General features: G+C 26.3%; 1 protein-coding gene and 1 long non-coding RNA gene across 3 annotated transcripts in view; one reads left to right on the top strand and one right to left on the bottom strand.

The window, feature by feature from the left end:
- On the bottom strand, window positions 1–975 carry LOC135931868 (uncharacterized). Of its 2 annotated transcripts, none has more exons than XR_010573189.1 (6): window positions 886–975; window positions 736–801; window positions 578–690; window positions 286–421; window positions 117–244; window positions 1–72 (listed from the first exon to the last, which is right to left on the bottom strand). It is a non-coding gene; the product is annotated as an uncharacterized LOC135931868 (long non-coding RNA). The 2 variants fall into 2 exon arrangements; XR_010573190.1 differs by having other exon boundaries at window positions 557–690.
- A 7-nt stretch (window positions 976–982) lies between these two features.
- The window catches only part of LOC135931869 (uncharacterized), a 49,735-nt gene continuing 26,860 nt past the window's right edge, over window positions 983–23,857 (top strand). Inside the window, exons 1-4 of the mRNA XM_065469173.1 lie at window positions 983–1,123; window positions 1,160–1,552; window positions 5,644–5,732; window positions 5,879–6,073. Coding sequence (XP_065325245.1) covers window positions 1,166–1,552; window positions 5,644–5,732; window positions 5,879–6,073 — 671 coding nt within the window. The 5' untranslated portion in view covers window positions 983–1,123; window positions 1,160–1,165. The remainder of the gene's footprint in view (window positions 1,124–1,159; window positions 1,553–5,643; window positions 5,733–5,878; window positions 6,074–23,857) is intronic.

A 23,857-nucleotide genomic window follows, 5' to 3' on the forward strand; every position in this document is an offset into this window, starting at 1 on the left:
ATGGAATTGATGCATAATTATTTTTACTGACAACAGCTTCTTGGGTGTGAATAGAAATATCATCTTGAATAACTTTATAATTGATATAGTAAATGTATTAATCATATTATATTTACATGGAATTAATGCATAATTGTTTTCACTGACAACAGCTTCTTGGGTGAGAATAGGAATATCATCTTGAATAGCTTTATAATTCTTTAGCATCATACAGAAAAATAATTTTTTTGAAGGCAGATTGCATCTATAATATATTAATATAAAATTTATCTATAATTAATATACTCGTGCATTCTTTGGACATAGTAAATAAATTGTTCTTAACAATCCAGGGTGCAAGGCATGGTTTATTTGTGTATGTAAAGTAAGCAGTAAGGCTATTATAGTCTTTATGCTTTTTAAAGTGATTAGGCATAGCCATCTGAAACAGGTATTAGTGGATTATATTTTGTTAAAAAAAATAGTAATAATTTTCCTTAACTAAGATTATATCTTAATTTCAAATAATATAGCCAAAGTATAATATTATTACAAAATACTTTTAAAGTAATAATACTTTATTGAATGTATGATATACCTTAATTTTATTTAAGATAATATTTGAAATATTAGTATTGGAGAATATGTACAATATTTCCTATAGACTGAATGAAGTATTGAAAGGTCTATATTTATGGGCAAGTTGATCTACTAAAATTTAATATTATAATAGAAAACAAAATATCATAATAATACATATCAGATTTGGTCTGGGTAGGATGTGACCCTTTTGATTGATATTAGAATATGCACCTTTATACACTATATAAATATAATTATGTAATTATAATAGCATAAAATATCTCCATGTCATATTTAAATAATAGTTTAAAAAAAATTGGTTACCTTTATACTTCCTATTTATATAAACTCAAAGTATTATGCTGGGTTGATTATTGAAAAATGGTATTCAATTTCACCTTTTTTCACCTTTTCGTAAAGCGACAAAACGTATAAAGTTAATAATAATTCGAGACTACCGGACGATACGCGCGCGTTGTAATATATGTCATATGATCTATAAATATACATGCTTGTTTTCCTGTGAACGCCTTTACGATCACACATGTTTTACTCCTAAAAGGTGAATAATAACGTTTATCATATGTAATTTATTTAGGAGAGAATGAAAGACATGAACATGATGTTAAAACCACGTTGTCATATTATTCCAATATATATTTATAGTCGCGAATTGGCTAGAAAAGATCTTAATATCGCCTATACAAATTCTTATATTAACCTTCATCAATATGCCTTACAAACTATTTCAAGCAGACATAGAATTGTTAATGAATTTGACTATAACAAAGATCTGCTAATTATGGGAAATTTAAATATTCAAACACCTTCACCTTCAATATTTTTTAAATCAAAAAATATATTAGTCAAAGATAATATATTCTTGAGTTTGAATTGTGTACTTAATGGACAACCAGATATGATAGATAGAAACAATCAAAATATTAATAATGAAAAAATACAGAAGACTTATCAAATTTTGCATGATCATGTAATTTCATTAAATTAAAATTGCACTAATTTCTGACCAATTTTTAAAATAAATTAGAGATATATTATTTGCTGTAACTGCTATTTAAATCATCAAATAATTATGATATAGCTTAATGTGCTTCTAATACCCTGCCCCCCCCCCAATACATAGTAAAAGCTTAATTAAATCATAGAAAAATAAAAATAATTGGTTTAAAATTATAAATAAGAGTTTAAAGAGATATGAAATTTATCTTTTGATAGAATCCAAGATACTTTTTATTAAAAAATTTACCTATAGTTATGAAATTGTAAAATAAATCAGTATCATTGTTTTCTTAACCAACTGCTATGAAGGAATTGTATATGACTCAACAATTAAGAGTAGAAATAGAGAGATTTACAACCAACAGGATAACATAGAGAAATATAATATATTTTTTGATTGCTTCAATGAGCAGAAAGATAAATTCCAAATAAATGACATCCAATTTTATGGACCAATATTATATAAATATTACAGCCAAGGGCTGTGCCGATCTACAAATTTTGCACTGATCCAATCCAATATAACTAAAACACCTCTGATATTTAAATTGATTTTTATTTACCCTTTTTTCTTTGTATCAATGCCAAATATATCAATCTTTTCAACTTTTAAAAAAACCAACTAACTTTCATGAAGGATTTAATGTGTTTTATTTTTTATAAGTTAATATTATCATTTAAAATAATTCCAATGTATATGGGTGAATGTAGTGTTGTTAAACAGCTCTATTTAGCCAATTTTTAAAAAGCACCAAATCAAAATTTTAAACAAAATATTATTACCTATGCCTTGAAATTTAGCCAATAGAAGTCCAAACCTTTCTGATATCTGTGGGAAAAATCAATAAGCATGGATAATCTACCCTTGGCTAAAATTTTGAGTTAATTATTTTTAAAATTGGCTAAATTGAGCCATTACTGGATGTAACTCATTAGATATTTTAAAATCCTTTTCTTTTTGCAGATAATATAACAAAAAATAGTGTAAAATATCAAACTATTTTTTTTAACTACAACAATTAAAATGAATATTAATTCCTTTCATTAATTTATAATTATGAAATTATTTATAAAATAAAAAAGATTATATATACTATTATAAAGTAGCCAAAAACAAAAAAAATGGAATTAATTGAGTTTTTAAAAAGATTGGCCCATTCTGATATTCTCAGCACAGCCCTATTACAGATCAAGTATACTGTATCCAAACCTAAAATATTACAGTGAAATAAAAAGAATACTTTATTCCACCCTATAAATACAATAATGATTAATATAAATATATACAAAAAATCATAACAATAATTATCTAATTTCTATTAGAGGTCTGCAAATGGCAAAATTTTTAGACCTGGCCCAGTTGGAATTTAGTTATTACCTGCCCTAGCCTGTCAAAACTACCTAACCTTGTTCCAATTTTTTTACAAGATTGCCTCACCCTGCTTGGGTTTTTTAAAATCTAGAGAAATATCTTATAGAAAAATAACCAATAACGATGAGGGTTTAGGTTTCATGATTTTCTTATAGCAATAGACATAAATTGTAAGAAAATAGAAAAGAAATCATTTTTTTAATGAATAATAATATTAAGCAGCTCTAGTGTTAAACGGCTCAATTTGAATTGATTTTTTAAAATGGTTAACTAAATATTTTCAAAAAAATATTATGCAGGCCTGAGGATTTTGTTCATATATGGCACAAAGACACTTATTAGCAAAATCTCGAGATTTAGACTATATTCATCTTGCTAAAATATTGAGTTAGCCATTTTAAAAATCGACTAAAATCGAGCCATTTAACATCATTTAATATAAAATATATAATTTTAACGAAATTAAGCATTAGAATGATTTTTTTCCTATTAAATATTAAGTGTGTCTGGCATTTTTTTTCCTGCCTGCCCCTTTGATTTTTTTACCTGTTAAACCAGTCCAAATAAATGTTTTTCAAATGTTGCCAGGGGCTGGGTATGATGAATATTAATTTAAAATATAAGGAGAAGCAACAAAATTAATGTAAGAATCCATGGAAAAGGTTAAAAGTGAATATTGAATTTTTTAAACAAAAATATAAAATAGTTCCTGTTATCTTTTGTGTAGAAAATGAAAAATGTTACAAGATTTTCTTAAACATAAAGTATCTAAGACAGAGTACAAAAATCTTTTTACATTCAAGTATTCAGGATATCTTATCTTAGTTGGGCATTGATTCAAACAAACTGTTGTAGTCTAAATTTGTTTTTAAATTTTCCTGTAAAAACAAGAAAATTTTATGAGACTTTTAGGAATTATATGTCAGAATAAAAATTAATTAGAAGCTTCATCTACATTCTTAAACTAGAACTCTAGATTCATTAACAAACCAAAAAACATTGTTTGACTATGAAAGCAAATATGATTCAACAACCTAGGGAAAAAATCAAAACCAATTTTTTTTAATTACAAGTGTCATATTCATGGAAAATCAATTTAAACAATTGAGAACCATTTTAATTTTATATAAATTAGTTTAGTTTTTTGATTGATTGGACCTCAGAAACTTTATCCATATAATAAAGATTTGACAATTGCATTGTTAATCAATGGTATATATCTGATATGGATGTGTTAGACGTTTTTGAGGAAATAAATTTGCTGACTTGTTGGACCTTATGATAAAAAAAATACAAGAAATTTACCCAAACACTGCAAAAGTTTTACAATACTAATGATACCAGTAACCGGAAAGTGCTGGAAAGTTTTTTGGAAGTTAACTTTAATAAGAGCCATTTGAGATTGACTGAGCTTCCATTTTATATTTTGAATCATAAATCACTTAATGTCTTAAATTTAGAAGAAATTCTTCAAAATTTTGCAGGAAAGAAGAGAAAATTAATTATAATAAATGGTTTTTATTAGGGGTGTACTGATACCACTTTTTGGAGGCCGATCCGATATTCCAAATATTAAATTGATATCGGCCGATAACCGATCCGATATATCTAATTTTGTATTCTGTAAAGATACCAATGGTTTTAATTTTTAATATACTTTTTATTAGTATAACATCTATAATTTAATTATACCATAACTTATGTCATTTAAATATATTATAATGATCAGTTATAGTTTATATTCAATTTTATTGCCTAAAAGTATATAAAATATTTTTATTATAAATCACTTTTATATAATAAGTAACAAAATTAATCTATATACATAATAAGTAATAAACAAATATATTATGAAATTTAAATAAATATTTAAAATAATATTTAACATTAATATATCGAAGATTTCTTTTTAGAAATATGAAAATTTCCAATTTATCAAAAATTACCTGCGGCGATGGTAACTGTCAATATCGCCAGCTTAACTAAAAACAGATTCTGAAGAGATTATCGCACACTATTATAAACAGAATGCGGAAAAAAATAACAATATGGCAGAATGTTTATTAATTATTATTATTAAAAAAATATGGATTTCGATTTTATTTATAAAAATAACTTTTTTAAAATAATTTATAACATTTTATTTTTGTTAAGAACGCCATTTTATATCGGATAGGATCGGCAAATTTTATAGTTTTTATATTAAATTTTAAGATTATGTACATATTTTTAGAATTTATATAAGAGGAAACAAATAAAATCATGTTTATGCCTAAGGGCAGATAATCTAGTGATAGGCCTGGGATTAAGTAGTGTAGGGAGGAAAAAGGGAAAAATTAAACAGAAATAAACAAGCTTTGCAAATTTTAAAAATTATTTTTTTATAACAATTTCTTAAAAACAAGTTAGTTTTTTTAATATCACAATTTAACAAAATGAGCATATTATAAAATCATTGTGATAATGAATATTTAACTAATGCTTCTAATTTTTTAGATGATTGTAATAATGAAAAATTTGCAACAAAATGTTGTGGACCATTTTTTACAAGGAAGATTTTTATAGAAGTTTTTTATCTCCAATAAATTTTTATTTAGAGATTTTAAATGTGAAATTAAATATTTCAAATCTTTTTGAAAATCATTAATTGTTTTAATTTTTTTATTCTTCCATTTTATGATATATTTTAGCTCCCAAGATTTTTTCAGGAGACCCACCCTTTCAACATTTATCATACCAATATTATTTTCGAAAACAATATCAAAGGCTTCACATTGCAGTATATATTTTTTTAAAACCTTACTTGAAAAATAAATTTAAAGTTTAACACAACACAACAATTAAAAATCATTATTTATTCTTTAATAATGAATACTTCTTTTATTTATATTTATTTCTGTTTTTTTAATTTAAATATTGATTTAGCGGAAAAAACAAATATATATCATGGCTTTACTGGCTTAAGCTTATCAATAAGCTTAAATATGCGGAGGTGAAGTTAAATATCCTTAAAATGACGCTACACACTGAAAGTCGAACAATCAAAATCAGGTGGCAATTAACTGGAATTTCTAACATCAGCGCCTTTTTCAAAATTTGGAAGAAGGATAGATTCGATATGTAAGTACATAGGAAGGAATTTATATATACAGCGTCCTCAATCTCCAATGATAGTGTTGTAAAATGACCCGATTTGTGTCGATCTTTAAAAATGGCCTGATGAAGATTTTGGCCGAAATAAAAGGTAAGTCTGGAGATCTTGTTCATAGGTAGAAGTAAGGTTTTGGACCGTCTATTTGCCAAATCTCGAGGCTTACATAATACAATTTTTGCTAAAATCTTAATCAAGCTGTTTTTAAAAATAGATCCAAATCGGACCGTTTAACAGCACTACCGATGAGAAAGGGGATAGATTTTCGTGTTGATTTTTGATTCGATTCTTATATAAATTTATACTCCCTACTATTAATTATGGTTGATTCAATCAAATTGATTTAATTTGAATATAAATCACTATAAAAATAAATTATATTTTTTGTTTCTGCAAAAGTAAGCAGGGTCTACTTTAAAAAAAAGTCCCTAATATTAAAAATAAGTTGGGATAGTCCGGACTTATTTTGAGATGATATGATATGAATCAATTTTGTGAAATAAAATTGATATATTTTTAAATTTTTACAAGAAAGGCGTTAATATTTTTTATTTGTAGAATATTTTTTTAAATTATATTTATTTGTAGGAAACTAGGCTCCATATATCTTTTATTTTTGGTTTAAAAATAAAAGAATCAAAATCTTATAATTTTTTTATAGTATATTAAATTAATAAAATATACAGTTTTATGTATAAAAAAAATTATCGGAGTAAAATATGGAATAATGTTGAAGATAAGATTTGATGATAAAGATCAATCGATTATGTTCAGGATGAAAAATATAAAAATAAATACGCCATAAGTACGTTAAGATGAATAAAAAATAAGTTGTTAAGGCTGGCCTGGGCAAATTTTTTGAAAAGATATTGAGCTGGGTTGGGCAAATTTGTTAAAAAAAATATCGGGCTAGGTCTGGAAATTTGATTGATGTAGATCACTACTTTCAATAATGTTAAGTATAGTGGTAGCCCTGTTAACACAAAAATCTTTATTATATTTAATTTACTTTTAAAATTTTTTCTTTCTGTTAACATATATTTTAATGATTTAAAATGGTTAAACATTTCAATCAGAGATCTTCATGGAGCGGCTTGCGACCCATGGGGTGTCAGGTATAATATATTTTCTAACGTGCCTGGGTCAGGTCTGGGTTTTTGATACAAAAATTTGGCCTTTGGCCTTGGGCCTAAATTTTTATTTAAATTTAGCCTATTAAACTGACTAACTAAAATATATTGCATTTTTTTATTTTTAATAATAATAAATCTCTGTACAAATAAAGTGATGGCCAAAACACATTGAAATATTGTTTATTTTCTTTTAAAACAATAAATTAAATTTTTGGCTATGGATTTGGACAAAATTTTTGAAACTTTGGATGGGATTGGGTTTAAATTTTCTTATCAAACATGGATTGGGACTGCAAATTATTTTTGGTGACCTAAGTCTGGGTCTGATGAATAAATGAAGGCCTCTAATTTCAATAATTGAATTATTTCAATTCTCATCTGACTTTATTTGAACTAAAGGAATGGGCAAACCACAGATATGCTTTATTTAAATCATTGCACAAAATTTCTGATAATTGCTGAATTGTTAATTGAAAGAAATTACGATTTTAATGCTTCAAACATTTCAATAAATTGTTGGACACAAGGAAATAAAAAAAGCCATCGTGCAGTGTATATATGGAGGAAATATTAATCCATGATTATTTTGGCATAAATAACAAAAGAAATTATGCCTTTTGTGATCATGCATTAAGTTTAACATATTTTAGGGATCCTTTAAGACTCGTTATCAAAAATATAAGTTACTAGCTGATAGTCCGTCAAGAATGATGGGGAATTAGAATTTTCTCCTTTATTCAATGATGGGTGAATAATGAATTTCACCTTTATTTTCTTATCTTATGAGGTGTTATTCAGAAATTTATATAGATCAGAGGTTATTCTAAAATTCTCCATTATTTTTTTTAAATATGTTAATGAAATATTTTTGTATATTTATTTATGTGCACAATAAAAAATCTTTTAAACTAAATTTTTATTTGTAATTCATAAAAAAATACATGCGTACTATATGAGTTTTGCAAACTTATTTAATTTAACCTTGCCTCACAAAACTCTTCTAGCAAAAAAATATTTTTTAGTATAAATTACAAATACAAGTGAATAGAAATTTATTTTTGTTTTAGACGTGAAATAAAATGTAAACTAAAGTAATAGATTAAAATAAATTTTAATATTTATTAAAATAAAATTAAAATATTAAATAAAATTAAATAAAAATATTAATTAAAATAATTATAATATTTGAGTGACCTCTTATAAAATATGTCGCGATTTCTACTTATGATTTTTTATAAATATATCGCGATTTCTACATACCTTTTATAAAATATATCGCGAATTTTACTAACTTATTTCATTTTATTTTATATTCAAATTTATATTATTTTATAATATTATATAAATTTTAAAATTAAGATATGTTAAAAAAATAATAACCTTTTTATTATTTAGTTTATAATCTTAGCTAAAACCATGTGTTTCCATCAATTTTAAAAGATTTTTTATTGTGCACATAAATTATAATTACTAAATATAATAAACATATTTTATCAAAAATAATGAAAAGTTTTAGATAACCCTTCATCTAAATAAATATAAATTTCTGAATCACATCTCATAAGATAGGAAAATTTCTGATTTATCCATCATAAAATTGTGATGAAATCAATTTTTATTATAAATTTAACAACTTTTTACCTTTTGTACCGCAGTATATATATATTTTACAAAACAAACAATTAATCGTCGTACACAATTAATAATATATATTTTAAATTCATCATATATTTAATTGCCTTTGAGGCTAATTGTTTCTATTACATCTATTCTCTCCTTTTTGGGCTCTCGATTTGAAACGGTATAAATTGTTTTCTTATCCGTTTTGGATAACGGCTGCTTGTACTTTCGTTCTCTACCACCGTTTGCTCATTACTGTCGATTTTCATCTTATAATTTATGATGGTGTCTTTGTTTATTGAGTCTTGTATTGTATCCATGTCTTTGGTCACCAATTCATGTATAGGATCTATGTCTTTTGCTATCGAATTTTGTATATGATCCATTTCATTCATTTGTGGTGTAGTTTGCATCGTTTCTTCTTCTCTTCCCTCCTCTCTATTTTTTAAATCGGAGTTGTCAAACCTATGTTTTAACTGATTAATATGTCTTCTCCATACCCCTAATTTAGTTTCAACTAAAAACGTCATTAGTCCTGATCTTTTAACGATGATACCTGGAATCCAATTATCTTTTTTAAAATCTTTTGCATATATTTTTTCATTTATATTAAAAAAACCTGGTAACTGAGGTATATATGGATGAGGATAAATTGGTTTTATTAATTGTATAGGTCCTATGGGTTGAAATTTAAGCATAATTGAATTTGGTGATTGTTTTGTGGTTATTTGTGGCGTATTTCGATAATTAAACAAAAAATCTTGTATTTTATTATAACCATTATGTTTTTTTAAAATTTTTTTAAAAGTTTGTACTAATCGCTCCGCTTCTCCGTTGGTTCTAGGGTGGTATGGGGCACTATTAATTGATAATTGTTTGCAAAATAAACTAAATTCTCTACTTTGAAATGGGGGGGGGGGCATTATCCGTAACAATCATATTGAGGTAACCGAAAATAGCAAAAAGTCTTAACAATTTTCTTACTTCAGTAAAATTATTCGTCGTCATTTTTTGTATTTCAGGCCATTTACTAAAACTATCTATTATTACTAGATATATATCTCCGTTAATTGGTCCGGCAAAATCTAAAGAATTCTTCCCCATGGTTTATTTGCGGAGGGCCATTTCCCTATGATCGTTTTATTGCCAGGATTATTTGTTTGACATAATTCACAATTCTTACCGTGTAATTCGATATCTTCGTTAATATTCGGCCACCAAACGTTCTCTTGTGCCAATAATTTTGTTTTAGTATGACCCTGATGCCCCATATGTAAAAAAGACAAAATATTTACTTGTAATTTTTTTTGAATTATGGTTCTTAATCCCCATAATATACACCCTGCCTCCATCGTGAGTTCATTTCGGCGCTGGAAAAACGGTTTTAGATTTTCCTCTATTATCTTTGGCCATCCAGTTGTAAGGTAACGTGAAACTTTTGATACCGGGTCATTTCTTGTGTGTGCTTTTATATCTAACGCTGAAATAAATTGTGGAGCATCCGATACTATTAAATTAATATCTAACTCTTCCCAAGCAGATGGTTTACCGTCAATTGGAAACCGGGAAAGCATATCCGCATTACTATTTTTTTTCGTCCCTCGAAGTTGCAATTCATAATCATAATTTGCTAGTAGTAATGACCATCTTACTAATCTTGATGACATATCTGTTATTCTTTTATGTGGATTAAGTAACGATATCAGGGGTTTATGGTCAGTAATGATAATGAAATGTCTGGCAATTAAATATTGTTTAAATTTAATTAATCCAAATATAATTGCTAAAGCCTCACGCTCTATCTGACTGTAATTTCGTTCGGCAGCATTTAATGTTCGAGACGCGTATCCAATCGGTTTTTCCTCGTTGTTAATGATATGAGATATAACTGATCCTATTCCATGTTGAGACGCATCAGCAGCTAGAATTATCGGTTTTTCCGGATTATAATGTGTTAAAATTAGTGCTTCTGATATTAATTTTTTAAATTTATTAATTACAATTGTTTCATTCCATTTTCATGGCACATCTTTCCTTAAAAGCCTATATAATGGAGCGGCAATAGAAAAATTGTTTATAAATTTTTGATAATAATTTATTATACCGATAAAAGCTTGTAATTCTTTAACGTTTTTAGGTAACGGTGCGTCTAAAATTGCATTGACATTCTTATTTGTTGTCGTAATTTCCTCTTCGCTAACGGTATGACCTAAGAATTCAATCTTTTCTTTATAAAAATCACATTTTTTTAGATTTAATTTCATACCGTTTATTTCTAACGTCTTTAATACATTTATCAAATTTTTCTTATGACTCTCAATTGATTCCCCCGTAATTATTATATCGTCCAAATATACCGCTACTCCAGGTAATCCCTTTAATAATGAATCCATTGCTTGTTGAAAAATCGCTGGCGCTGAGGCTACCCCAAACGGAAGTCGTGTGAAACGACAATCCACTAGGCGTGTTGATTACTAACAGTTTTTTTGCCTCCTCATCTAGCTCTATTTGAAAATACCCTTCGGATAAATCTAATAGTGTATATTTACACCCATTACCTAGTGTGGCTAATAATTCATTAATTCTGGGTAAATGATATTTATCTATCAAAATATTTGCATTAACCGTTTGTCTGAAATCACCGCAAATTCGTAAAGATCCATCTTTCTTCAATACGGGTACAATCGGAGAAGCGATATTCGAGTATTTTAGTCTTTCTAAAACTACCATGGATTCCAGTCGTTGTAATTCCGTTTCGAGTTTTGCCTTCCACGCAAATGGTATCGGTCTACTTTTCATACATTGAAATGTGGGTTGGATTTTACCGCTAAACTGGCCTTAAAACCTCTTAGTAAACCTAATTTTTTAGTGAATAATAAGGAAAATTTATGTACAATATTATCCTCCCAAACCTCATTAACTATATTACATTGATTTATTTTTATTAATTTTAATTTGTTTATTAGGTTTCTACCTATCAAGTTAATCCCATTGTTTACAATCATAAATTCATGATATATAACTTTATTCATATAATTAACGGGTAATATACACTTACCTTTAATATTGATCATTACATTATTATAAGATTTTAAATCCGTTTTTGTTACTGGTATTTTTAAACGGTAAACGTCTTCTATATTCAAAATGGAGACTGCCGATCCTGTGTCAATTAAAAATTTAATATAAATTTTATCTATCAATAATTTCACCTCAAATTTTTCTCGAGACTCCTCTGGAAATTCCCAATCCTCAAAACTTTCTCGCTCATTTTCTGGAACATCTATCGTTCGAATATATTCTTTCTTCCCACGATTCCTTCTGCATACTTTTTGTAAATGTCCTTTTATCCCACAATTATGGCAGATGGCATTCAAATTAGGGCACTTCGGTTTTATGTGATCTCCTAATCCACAATAATAGCAAATAATTTTTGATACTGGTTTGTACTTGTCATACTGCTCCCTTGTTACTGTTTTTGAGATTTTATTTATCTCCTTCCCTGCAGATAATTTTTCATACGACATCATTTCTGTAGTCTCCATTGCGGTCGCGATTTGTATTGCACTTTCCCATGTAAAGTCCTGCGTGTTAATTAATTTCATTAAAATTTTTTCATTATTAATTCCTGACACTAATTTGTCCCGCAATACTGTATTATACATATCTTTAAATTCACACGTCTTTGCCTTTATCTTTAATTTATTAATATACTCTACGATGGTTTCATCTTTTTCTTGTTCCATTTTAAAGAAATAATATCTTTCTAATATGAAGTTTGTCTTCTTCATATAATAATTTTTTAAAAGTTTAATTATGTCATCATATGATATTTCCTCTAATGTCTTTGGCAAACACAAATTAATTAATTAAGAATAAACCGCTAATCCAATATTCGCTAATAAAAATGATTTTTTATCTTCTATTTTTGCGATTTTAAATATTCCATTTTTGATAAATAAACTTCCATATTGCACTCCTTTATATTATATTTCTCCATTTGAAACGACTGCGCCATTGTGATGAAATCAATTTTTATTATAAATTTAACAACTTTTTACCTTTTGTACCGCAGTATATATATATTTTACAAAACAAACAATTAATCGTCGTACACAATTAATAATATATATATTTTAAATTCATCATATATTTAATTGCCTTTGAGGCTAATTGTTTCTATTACAAAAATAAAGGTAAAATTTATTATTCAACCATCATTGAATAAAGGAGAAAATTCTGATTCCCTATCATTCTTGACAGGCCATCAGCTACTATTTTATTTAAATACCAAAACTTAAGAATATTTAGTATTTTTAAAATAAAATATAAATTGAATAAGGTATTTACATAAAATTAGAAGGCCAAAATATTTTGTTAATATTATGAATGTTACTTTAAGGATAAAATTAAAGTGCAATTTAAGTTAAAACAATTGCCAAAAAGTTTTAAGCATTTTTAAGTAGAAGAAAATAATATAAAAGTTGATAATATTGTTAAAAATTGAATAACGGAGGACAAATAAAAATTAAAAATAATTTCAAGTTACGCTGTTTTTTATAAAATTAAGTTGTACCAAAATGTTTTGAGATGAAAATTTAAATAATAAATAAATGAGTTAAGGTAAAGGTATTAAATGAAATGGTTGTTAGTGAGAATAGAAATGAATAAATATTAATAATAAAGTCGTTGTTGAACTTGAACTTATTATACATTTCCCACCTTCAAGAAAAACTCATCTTTTTTGCTTTAGTATATTGTACCTCATTTACTTAACTCAGTTTTATTGTTGTAAATCTCAATTGATCATTGGTATGATCATCATCGGTATCGATCTTGTTTAGTTGTTAATTTTTTTCTATTGGATTCAATTTATCTTTTACACCACAAAATATTTTTGGTACCTTAAATAATACCACTGTATCTGGCACTACAATTATAATTTTGTAATAAAAAATTCCAGAAAAGTCAGTGCTACGTCTAATATGTTTCTATATCCTTTATGCAGTATAATATGCTTTATTCGTTTATCTTTGAATAAATTTGAAATTGCGTTTTCTTGCAAACCTTCCTTATTTTTCGCATCACGATTTATATATCCATTCGATATTTGCCTTTCTGTAAAAATCGCCGATATAATAACATTAAATTTTTTATATTTGATAATTTGTTTGATTTCAATATGATCTTATATTTTGTCTTAGCAAGACTCCGGACCTTTTTCACATTTTTTTGCATTATTAGTGAGATAATTTTGTTCAATTACCTTGATAGACTCAGATGCTATATAACAGGGATGTCAATCCAAAAAAAAGTGTTCGTAAAAATTTAAAAAAAGGGTAGTTTGGAAAGCATATAAAAATATTGACCCAAGATTAAGAAAATACAATTTTTTTTTTATATTTTATTCTACTCCATATATCATAAACATAATTTACTAGCAAAAAATAATTTTAATTTTAAATGTTTTATTCAATTAAGAATCATAACTTGTAAATTATCCTCTTTAAGATAAATCTCACAATATATATTTCAAGGAAGAAAAGGCTCGTTCTATGCTGACTCAAATTTAATAGCTATCTTTATAATATATTATAAATTAATGTATTTGTGTCGCTGATATACCCATAACACTATATATGGTGTGTAATTCTGGATACATGGAAGAATTTTCTTACCAGAATTTCAAAATATTTTCATCTTTTTCTTTTGACCTTTGTGAACTTTTCGATTATGATAGGAATTTGTTCTTCCTCATATTTATTTTCTGATAATTTTAAAAGTAAATTTTCAAAATCAGTAACTGTATCTTTATTATTATTATAACAACCAGTTATCGAATAAGAAGATTTAGTGGCCTCCAATATTTTATAAAGAATTGAGTATAGTTTATCTTATAACCCTTTAAGATGATCTTAATCCATCAGTTTTTGCTCCTAACTCAATAGAACTTGATGAAAGTCTAAATTTGGAGAAGCATGTAATACATTATTTTATAATTTGTTATCCTCTCGAATTTTCATATGTTCCAATACAAAAAATCTTGTCTAAATCAAATCGGCATTTAACCCATATGCCATAAAAATCAGAAAAGCATGTTATTTTTAAAGATTCCAATAAAAAGAATGATATTAGAAACATTGAATGAATTTGATATTCCTATAAAACATGTTTATATAATTACTATGGATAATGGCGCGAATCTTATAAAATGAATTAATTAAATGGATATTCAGAAAATGATGATAATTATGATGACATATGAAGAAGTAATTAATTTTGAGGAAATGATGGAAGATTTACCCACCAATTTATATTGCTTCAAGTGTGCAGCCCCTCTCCAGTTAGCTCTTAACCATGTCCTGAAAAATATTGACGTTAAAACTATTATTGATAAAGCGAGGGAGGTTATAAAATATTTAAGAACTACCACGATTGTTATAATACTTAAATCAATGAAAAGGCCAATGGAAAATATTGGATTGCACAACTCGTTGGTCCTCAGTTTCTGGAATGATTTTTGAGTGTAAAAGATTTCTGCTTAGATTTTATAGGTATATATGATGTCGTAATGACTAAAAATGATTGTAAGTTTATAAATATTACTAGATTATCATAACCTTTAAAAATAACAGCATTGAGACTGCAATCAGAACAAATGTGATTGTCTGATATATATGGCATTTTAGTAAATGCATTTTGGATTTAGAAAAGATAACAAAATTTTTTTGCATGAAATCTTGGACACATTAAAATTCGAGAGAATAATTATTTACAAAATAATATGATATGCTTCTTTATATTTAGACCCTCGTTATCAAGTTCTGATGAGTAATAGGGGATACTAATGCTAGCCGGCGCAAAGGGTTTATCGTTTTAGGGATTTTATTTTAAAACCAGTAATAAAAGTTAAAACTATTTTAATAGGGAAAGTTGCAGATTGATATGTAATTCCTAAACATATTATTAATATTACCACCATTGGGGTTAGTAGATTCGTGGCTTGTCGGCACTATCAATCAATTAATTTTTATAATATTATGAGATGCAAATATATACGCAAAATTCCAAATAGGAAAATTTTCACCATAAAAGATTATGAAAAAACAATAAAATTGTATGAAAATGATATGTCTTCAAGAAAAGTTATTACAGGTTAAAATATAATATTTTATAAATTTAATATATAAAATGATAATAATTATTATATAAATATGTTATTTTTCATATTATATTTCAATTTTAATATAATATCAGACCTAAAATTAAAATCTTGCAAACTTCAATTATATATGAAAATTTTAGTTACCATATATAAATATATTAGCATGATAATAAGATCGATTTCATATATATCTATTGTAATCAGGGACCGAACCGTTATTTATAATGGTTCAGTATGTAAAAAAAATTATATTGGGTACGTTTTGGTTACGATTCTTAAGAAAAAATTTATAAAGGTTCAGTTCGGTTCAGCTAATTGTAAAGGTTTATAATGGTTCATTACGGTTTAAAAAAATTTTTTTATTGTAGCAACACCATCGTCTAATTTATTTTTAAGATTCAAAATAACACATCTTTAAATATATTATTTGAACGCATAAGTAATATATTTTTAATATAAATGGATTCATATTTGTTTGCTGAGAGGATTACACAAATTTTAGCCCCGAAAAGGCCCTTTCCATAGAAACATGTGTTGCGGGAACCGCCATTACTATAAGAGCAAATTTACATAATTCTGGATATTCAAATTTTTTCAATTACTAAAATATAAAATCTGAACCGGTTTAAACTGGTTTAATTTTTTTTATAAAGGTTCTTTTTACTCCTTCAAAAAATAATTATATCGGTCGGTTACGGTTATGATTCAGATATTTATAACGGTTTGTAATGGTTTAACGGTTCGTTACGGTTCACTCCGGGTCCTTGATTGTAATTGACAATAAAATATGATTCAAATTATTATATTTAATAAGATATGAACATTTTAGTTATAAGGATGCTTGGCCTTATTATAAGTTCCATTAATGTTATATATTTAAGTATAGAATTAGGTAAATTTTGAGTGAATTTTTTATTTATTTTATTAGGTATAACAACTACAATTTTTTAAGACATTATAAAAAATATGAAATGGCTGGTACCATGTCCAAGATAGGTCAAGATAATAAACAAAAAGTATTTTATGATGAGGAAAAAAATAAATTGATCGAATATCTAATTTCATGCAGTTAAACCTTTTAGATTTATTTATTAAAACATGTTAAAAAAATTGTATAAATATATTTATACGAGCAGAAAGACCGTCAAGAATGACGAGGAATCTAAATATTCCGCTTAATTTGATGATATGAATCAGAAATTTCCCCATTATTAGATTTTATGATGTACAAATCAGAAAAATGAAGGTAAATTTCTGAATCATAGATTTTGTCAAAAATGGGAATTTTATTCTTAATTTGATGATAGATAAATCCGAATTTCCGCTTTATTTGATGATGGATAAATCAGTTCAAAAAAATAAAGTGGAAATTTTTAATTTATCTATCATTATATAAAGAAGAAAGAAAAATCTGATTTCCCTCGTTCTTTACTCATGAATAAATAACCAAATGCTACATAATCCAATGACTCAAAGTTATCTGGTTTATATCTAGAAGAATATAGATATTAATTGTTTGATGAAGATAAGTGACCTCCTTATAAGGATTAGTTTAATCATCAAAAGTGATGAAATATTTATGACTTCAACTAATAAAATATTTATCAATTCAACTGATAAAATATTTGTCACTTCAACTGATAACATTTACATTCAACATTTGATTTTTGTCTTTATACTCAGTCCAGAAGACATCAATGATATATTATCTAAGATCACAATTTTATTTTCCAAAAATTTTAAACTGTAAAACAATTATTTAAATTAAAATAATCAAATTTCTTGAATTATATAAATTTTTATTATGTTCTTTAATAAGTTTTATAAGTATCCCATTTCAACTTCACCAAACAATGAATATATTTATTCTTCTAGTTATAAAACAGAAATTCTGAATTGTACGCGGAAAAAATATGATCTCTCAGATAACATATCTTTTATGTATGGACTGAGTATAAAGGATCAAGACACAAAAAATTTAAAGGCTGAATGTAAATTTTATAAGTTGAAATCATAAATATTTTACAACTTTTGGTATATAAACCAATCCCTATAAAGAAAATAATTTAGCTAAAATAAAATAAAATTATCTAAAATATCATATATTTCTCACATGCAGCTTTCAAATTCAAGCATCTCATTTCCTCTTCATCAAACAATAAATGCATATATTCTTCTGATATAAACCAGAAAACTATGAATCAAATTATACTAAAATATATACTATGATTGTGGGTATATTTTTATAATATTTCCTATATTCTTGTTTCTCTCCCCAATTCAATTTTTTTTAAATAAATTTTATAAGCAGTGTTTGGGATTAAAGATCACCATTCTATCTCAGTATGAATATCCTATTGATCAAATAATCTGACTCTCATTTACTTTTATGAATCAAAATTCACTAAAATATTTATCATAGTTATAAAATATTGATTAAAGGTCACCATTCAATCTCAGTAGAAATTTTTTATTACTCAAACAAATAATCTAAGACTCACATTCAAAATTCATTAAAATATATATCATCTATCATCTTTATAAAACATTGATTTAAAATCACCATTTAATCTCAGTAGGAATTTCTTATTGCTCAAATAATATAATTCTAAGAATTTAATTTTTTTTGAAAATTCACTAAAATATACATTATCAGATCAGGATATTTTTATTGGAAATTTTTTAAAAACTATCAAATATATTTTATAAGTTGTATATAATATTATTTATTATTCAACTTTAAACCCATTAATGGTCAACGTCCATATCTGCAACAGTTGTTATTTATTGATTTTTCACATATAAATTTTTTGAATTGAAATAATTTCACATATGATTCTTATAGCTGGAAGATTATACTATAACATAAAAAACATTTTTTAAAAAATATTTTTTTTGTGTGGGCCAGATGCCCTTGAAGTTTGATAATTTTGGACTATTAAAATCCCAAATGCTCTAGGCTCCCTCGTTGAAAGAGTATTTATTTTTTTAAAATACAATTGACATAAATTTATAGGCCTTAACCTATTCTAATTATGTTTGGCCCATCATTCTATCTACTCTCAGATTTATAATCATATGTTTTTAATGTTACATTTATGCAACGTTAACAAGGGTTCAAAAAAGGCAATTTTTCTAAAAAAAATTATATAAAAAAATTTGGCATAATTATTATAAATTTTTGTTTATATTCTTACTAAACAAAAATACTATTTTTTTATCATTTTATTTTTTTAATAGAATATAAATTTTATTTGTAAATTATTTATTATCTCTAATTATACCTCATATGCTGCTTTAGTTAGTGATAAAGAAGATTTCAATGAAAACGATCTAACTGAAACACCGAATCTCCAACTAGCTATTGCAGGGGAGATCGAAATCCAAAATCCGGCAGACATTGATATTGACTCAGAAACCTCAATATCTACAAATCAAGAACGCAAATCAAATTTTCGAAATAATTTTAAATAGAGAAAAATTGATCTAATTTACACATCGAGACCTACGATAATGATAATAAATTATCGAATTTCAATTTTATTTGATCGAAAAACTCAATAGAAATATTTAAATTATTTTTTGATCAAGAAATGTATTCACTGCTTGTGGATCAATCACATAATTATTCCAAACAGACCAAATATTATTATAACCGCGTCAAAGATTAAAAGATTTATAAGAATTCTTTTGCTGACTGATAATAATTCCTTACTGGAAGAAAGAATGTATTGGTCGAATAACAATGATATTACTATACCATTCGTTAGGAATTCAAGTGATATCTGCATTTATATAATAACTCAACTTTTGATGAAGAAGATAATCTTTATAAAGTTCACCCATATTTAAATTTACTAAATAAAAAATCTCATAAGTTACAACCTTTAGACAGAACCATATATAGCCCTTTAACATTTTTTATAACAGCGAAATAAGTTGGATGCGTTATCACCGTGGGATATCTTTCCCTTTATAATATTCCTTCGATTGTATAGGATATTTTACCTTTGGCAGCGTATTTAAAAAAGATTTGAATCATGTGGAATATATCAATATGTTGAAAATATTTTTCGGTTGGATTTTATTTCTTCATCAATTTCTTATAGATCTTTTATATTACGAGAAAATCCTGCATCCCAGGTCCATGATTTATTTCGATCCCAATCTCATCTCGTAATTCACAAAATAAAGGAACAAGGAAAAAAAGGATGAGATTTTTACCTCATCCCTATTACCCTCTGTGATTACGCAAGCACGAATCTATTCCTTTGGTATAAAAATTTTCTAATGGGCTATATAAAATTCTGTTATGGTTGTAATTTATAAGTACAATGCGGAGGGGAGATCAAAGTATATATCTATGCAACATTGAATTGCTTGATGAGATTGATAAGATCAGGTGCAAACCAATGGGAGGGGGGTGGTTAGAAATAGGGAAATTCCCCCCAATCGCAAATTTGATTGTTTTCATAAATCAAATATTTGAATATCAATTTTCCAACATAAAACTTATTTTTTTAAAAATAAATTTTATTAAAATTTCTTATCCTTGATTTATTGATGATAAAAAAAAACTATGCATCATAGGTGATATATAAATATTAGAAGAATTTTTACAGTTTATACCAGTTGTGGATATGAGAGGGGAGACCCTCGCCCAAACTATTTTGTTTAATTTAGAGAAATATAAGCTAAATATAAATTTATGTGAGGACAAGGATATGATGGTCAAAGCACATGTTTTACTCACTACTTTGTAGAAATTTACAAAAACCAATTTAGATTTGGTTCAGGTTATTGAATTGGCGGAAGATGTATATGAACTGGTAAATACGATAAAAATAATTTTATTACCTAAAGACTCTTCTGTTTTCTGATGCCACTATTGGTAAAATTTAATATTTATTAGAATTTTATTCTTATGATATTGATTTGAAATCAATTAATCACATTCTAGTATAATATTTACTACGTTTGGTTATTGCCATCGTCTTCCTTATTTTATAAATAATTATATACATTTTTATATATAAAATGTCATTCATCATTATATATTGTTGATTGGTGATTGGTGAAAAAAGAAAAAAAATATTGTTATTAAAAGTAAAAATTTTTTTGATATAGTTTTTATGGTTAATGCCACTTATTTTAATTTTTTTTTAAAAAATTTATATATCAATTTTTTTATTTAAGATATTTTAAAAAAGTTTTTTGTACAAATTTTTATTTTAAGATATTTTAAAAAAGTTTTTTCTACAAAATTTTGTATTAGGGATAAAATATAGGAATTATTACCGCAGAGTTTATACATGGGGGAGGGAGGGGGGTAGGAGAATTTTGCCTACAAATTTAATTTTTTATTTAAGATATTTTAAAAATAGTTTTTTCTACATATTTTTATTTAAGATATTTAAAAAAAGTTCAAAATTTCGTATGGGTAAAATATAGGAATTCTTACTGCAGCGTTTATATTTGGGGGATGGAAGGGGGTAGGAGGATTTTGCTTGCATGTGGGTTCCATATAGCTTCGAATCATTCAAAGATCGTGGGGCCCAGCCGCATTATCGAAATTGACGAAACTCATAGTGGAAGCGTAAATATCGTGGTCGGCATTTGATCTCCCAGGCTATATGGATCATCGGTGGCATATGTCGGGAGACAAATGAAATATTTCTAACTGCTACAACAACAAGGGATCAAGATATCACACTGCGTGTGGTTAAAGATAATGTGATGCCAGATTTGACGATAATGACTGATTCGTGGTTAGGGTATGTAAATATATTTTTTCTGTAAATCAAAAGTGGTAATAAATTTAAATCTATTTATCTTAGATATTATCGGTCAGAACAAATAAATTATTCCCACTATCGGGTCAATCATTCGCAAAATTTTGTTGATCCAAATGACAGATCGATCAACACCCAAAAAGTCTAAAGGCTTTGGCGGGATCTAAAAGCTAACTATAAAAGACATAGGGATAGGGATAACATTCATGAATATCTTCTAGAATATAGATAATTTCGAAAATATCGATTATTAAATCGTTTTGATATTTTTGTTCATTTTATTAATGACTGTATAATTTTAATAATATATATGAATAAAAGTTATTTAATACTATATTTCGATTTAACCCTTCATTACAAAGGTTTAAAAAAATCACTTAAACTTCAAAGGTGAGTTTATTTTACATCTAAAATTTTAGATTATTATTTATTTCCAGAAAAAAAGTTAGATTATTATTTATTTCTAAAAAAAAGTTATGCTAATTTTCCCCCTATATCCAGACGCGTACGCAGGAGTTTGATCTGGGAGCGGGGGGGGGGGGGTAATAAATTTTTTAAATAAATATTATTGTTATTTAAAAATATCAAGCATATTAGGGCTAATAACTATTTCTAATACACAATTTTAAATTACATGAATTATAAAAAAATTATATATATAAACCGGCACATAAAAAACTAAAATAAATGTGAATTAAAAAATATAAAGTGAATATAACCACCATATGAATCACTTAAATGACCCAAAATAGAAATTTGAATTTTTTAAGCCTTTAAAATTTATATATAAGGTATAAAAAATTTAAATGTTGGAAATATAAATATTAATACACAGAAGTTACTTAGGAATAATTGTATTTTGTATCATATTTACAATGTAAAATCCAATCTTCGTTGGGATTGAGCTAATTTTTCAATTACTCATCCTTGCTTGACTTCAAATGCCTATAAATATTTAAAAGATCCAAACCATTCAATCCACTTTTAGAAGTATTTCTTAGGTATGTTTTTCAGAGAACTGCAGGCCCGGTTCCCGGGCCGGGCAGGACCCTATTTTAATTTTATAAATATACCCGGGCCGGACCCGAAATTTTTTTTAAAAAAACACCCGGGCGGGGCCTGAATTTATTTTAAAAAAATTATGCGGGCCCGGCTATAATATTTTAAAACCAAATATTTGAAATTAGCTATAAAAATCAAAAATATTATTTAAAAATATCCGGGCCGGGCCTGAAAATTTTATTTAAAAAAAAGCCGGGCCAAGCCTGAAAATTTCTTTTAAAAAACCCGGGCCGGGCAGAAAAAAATTTTGTAGAAAAAATCCGGGTTGTGCCCTGCAAATGTTACCTCTGTAGGGCTCTGTTATTCTTCTTAAAAAAGAGAATGTTCTCTCATTAGTTTACTAATGGAAAGAGTTGCTAATATTAATATATATAATCATTTTAATACATTGGGAATATAATCTAAAATGTGTTTGAAATTATACATCCATAACATTTTTTGTGACTATATCTTAGTTAATCTTTTAAACATAGTTATTCAGCTAATAAGGCATCAAACAAATATTATTTTTTTCTATCACCATCTGAAAAAGATTGGGAAGGCTTTTGTGGAAGTAATATCTGCAGATTGGTAAGTGCTGCATGATGAATTAAAACCATTCTTTATTTAGATTATAGTTTTATAATACTTTTCTACTGATCTTATACTAATGTTTTGACGATGAGCTTTCCTTACTGCAAGTCGAGGGAGATAAATATTAAACACGTATAGCTCTCCTTTTGACTCAACAATAATATAAAATTGAAATTCTTCATCAACATTAGCCCTAATTTCCTTGAGTTCTAATAAAATGCTCTCCGCTATTCTCATCTTCTTAATCAAGTCAATGCCATGTTTTTGAAAAGTGTTACATAAAATAGTTGTATAATTAAATAACATTCTAATGACAAAAAAATTTGAAATAAGTATTGAATCCAATAATTTTCTTGCTTCTGATAAAATATTTCTTTCAGGCCATTGTGATATTTCAGTAATAGCATT

This window comes from Gordionus sp. m RMFG-2023, chromosome 1, assembly GCF_954871325.1.
Source record: "Gordionus sp. m RMFG-2023 chromosome 1, tfGorSpeb1-WG-v2, whole genome shotgun sequence".
NCBI classification, from domain to species: Eukaryota; Metazoa; Nematomorpha; class Gordioida; order Chordodea; family Parachordodidae; genus Gordionus; species Gordionus sp. m RMFG-2023.